At 46.9% G+C, this 2456-nt stretch overlaps 1 protein-coding gene across 1 annotated transcript; it reads left to right on the top strand.

Annotated features, from left to right (window-relative positions):
* Window positions 1-603: 603 nt before the first annotated feature.
* LOC123185718 (LIM domain-containing protein PLIM2b) lies at window positions 604-1980 on the top strand. The gene is made up of 5 exons (XM_044597548.1): window positions 604-827; window positions 977-1076; window positions 1154-1182; window positions 1326-1415; window positions 1523-1980. The coding sequence occupies exons 1-5, from the start codon at window positions 693-695 to the stop codon at window positions 1778-1780; spliced, it is 612 nt and encodes a 203-aa protein (XP_044453483.1). The 5' UTR covers window positions 604-692; the 3' UTR covers window positions 1781-1980.
* Window positions 1981-2456: the final 476 nt, after the last annotated feature.

A 2456-nucleotide genomic window follows, 5' to 3' on the forward strand; every position in this document is an offset into this window, starting at 1 on the left:
TGCTCTAGTTTTATGGTGAGAATGGACAATATTACGATGGTGGATGCTCTTAATCAAAATGAAGGACATTCCATGGTGGCAACGCCGGTGCTAGAAGATTGTTGTACTATCTTAGTAGACTTTGGGAAAGTTAATATTGAGCATTGTATTACAGAGTTGAATTATGTAGCTCATGAGTTAGCTAGATGGGGACGGGCGAATAACCCTTTTGTTTGGGATGACACTCCTCCAAACTTTATCATGAAATTGTTAGCGGAGGATGTAACTGTTATTTGATGAATAAAGTATGCATTCCCCAGAAAAACAAACAGGAAGTACAAGGCCTTTCTTGTTCTAGAAAAAGGTAGTACGAGGCAGTATAAGTTCTTTGTAGGGTAAGGAGGCAGGATAATCAACGTGATGAGGGTGAAACGAGACAGTCACCACCATGGCATCCTCTCCTCCTAAATCAAGCTTTCGCATGCATGCTTGGACGAAGTCTGAGCGGCGCAGAGGCCGCCCGGCCCCTATGTTCGCTCCGGAACCCTCGTTCCGTGCCCCGTAGCCATCGCTCCGGCGCTTCCTCCATAGCTATTTTACCTATCGCCCCGTCGGAGAGGAAGCGATTGGAAATAAGGAGAGGCTAGGCGCGCGCGCAGTGCTACGTACGTGCCAGGCCGGCGTCGCCGTCGTCGTCGTACGTCACCGACAACATGTCTTTCACCGGCACGCAGGACAAGTGCTTTGCGTGCGAAAAGACGGTCCATTTCATCGACCTCCTCACGGCGGACGGCGTCATCTACCACAAGACCTGCTTCAAATGCAGCCACTGCAAAGGGATCCTCTCGGTACGTACGTTCCTTGATTACATCTTCTGATACAATCAATCCTCCATGCATTCATGCATCGTGCATATGTGCATGCACTTCCTTGAACGACTGAGATCGAGCATGTATAACAGCCTTGTAAATTGTATGCGTTGGTGCATGGCCTCTAGATGTGCAGCTATTCTTCCATGGACGGTGTCCTCTACTGCAAGACGCACTTCGAGCAGCTCTTCAAGGAGACAGGGAGCTTCTCAAAGAAGTTCACACCGGGTAATGTACAATTCACAACGTACATATGGTTAACGTAATTAGGATATATATCCTGAGAGTTCTGTTGTGTGACGCAGGTAACAAATCTGGCGACAAGAATGAACTGGTACGTACAGCCCAGCCCCACAAACCTAGTCTTCATGCATGAGCCAAGCTTATCGTGTTTAGCGTTCCTTTTCTTTCGTAATGCAAGCTGTGCTAACTGGATATATGTCTCTGCAATGCAAATCCGAATGCCCCTGACTACAGTCAAGGGTCCCAAGCAAGCTATCCGCTGCCTTCTCCGGTACTCAGGATAAGTGTGCAGCCTGCACGAAAACAGTGTATCCACTCGAAAAGGTACAGAAAAAATATGAGATGGTTTGATAAACATTGATTTCATTCTTCGGTTAGGATGTCAGATTGCAATCACACTGCTCAACTTGACGACTGATCGTGCCATTCAGATGACTCTGGAGGGCGACGCATACCACAAGAGCTGCTTCAAGTGCTCCCACGGGGGCTGCATCCTAACCACCTCCTCCTACGCCGCCCTCAACGGTGTCTTGTACTGCAAGATCCATTTCCAGCAACTCTTCATGGAGAAAGGAAGCTACAGCCACATGAAGAAGAAGAGCCCCTCGCAGGAGGTGTTGCCCGATTTGGTGGCGGCAGCCGAAGAGCAACCGGCCGCAGAGGCGGCACCGCCGCAAGATGAAGAATAGAGAGCAAAATTAGGAAAACACGAAACTTATATACGCAGCACAACCTGGAATCCATGCTTGTTATTTTTACAAATTGGTTCTTTATGCCCCAACCCCGTCCCCCTTATTTTTTCGGTTCCTCTGAGCTTGGTTTGTCAAGCTGTAAGTAATGTACTAATACCTTCCTTTCATATGAGACTGCGGACAACTGTGGCAATCAACTAGTAAGCCTCATGGGGAAAATTGTATTAATTTTCTAAGCAAAAATAGCTACTCCCAATTTTGTAAATAATGTCTGGTCTCTGATGGTTGTCTTGGTTAGTCAGAACTCAGAAGGACAACCATGGTTAGCCAATACAGCGTATGTTTCTGTTTCTTAATTTCAGCAGAACCTTTACTGACATATACTAATATTAGATGAATCATATCAATCATCGTCGAACACTTGGGGTTGTCAGATGGCCCCTTCCTTGCAACGATGACCTGTTGATGCTGTCGGACAAGCCCTGATCTGCTCCTTATATGTGCGGGCTTGTCAGTGATTCCACATCAGAGTGTGTACCTGTACAACCGTCAAGGTGTGATGATCTGGCTTACAATAGCGACTCCTTCATTCAAAATGGGGGTTGTAGTACATGGTGATTTAAGTTTGGTGATGCTCTCTAAGTACATGTTCTCGAGCTCTGGAGTGAAAACT

The sequence above is a fragment of the Triticum aestivum genome, chromosome 2A, assembly GCF_018294505.1.
Source record: "Triticum aestivum cultivar Chinese Spring chromosome 2A, IWGSC CS RefSeq v2.1, whole genome shotgun sequence".
NCBI lineage: Eukaryota > Viridiplantae > Streptophyta > Magnoliopsida > Poales > Poaceae > Triticum > Triticum aestivum.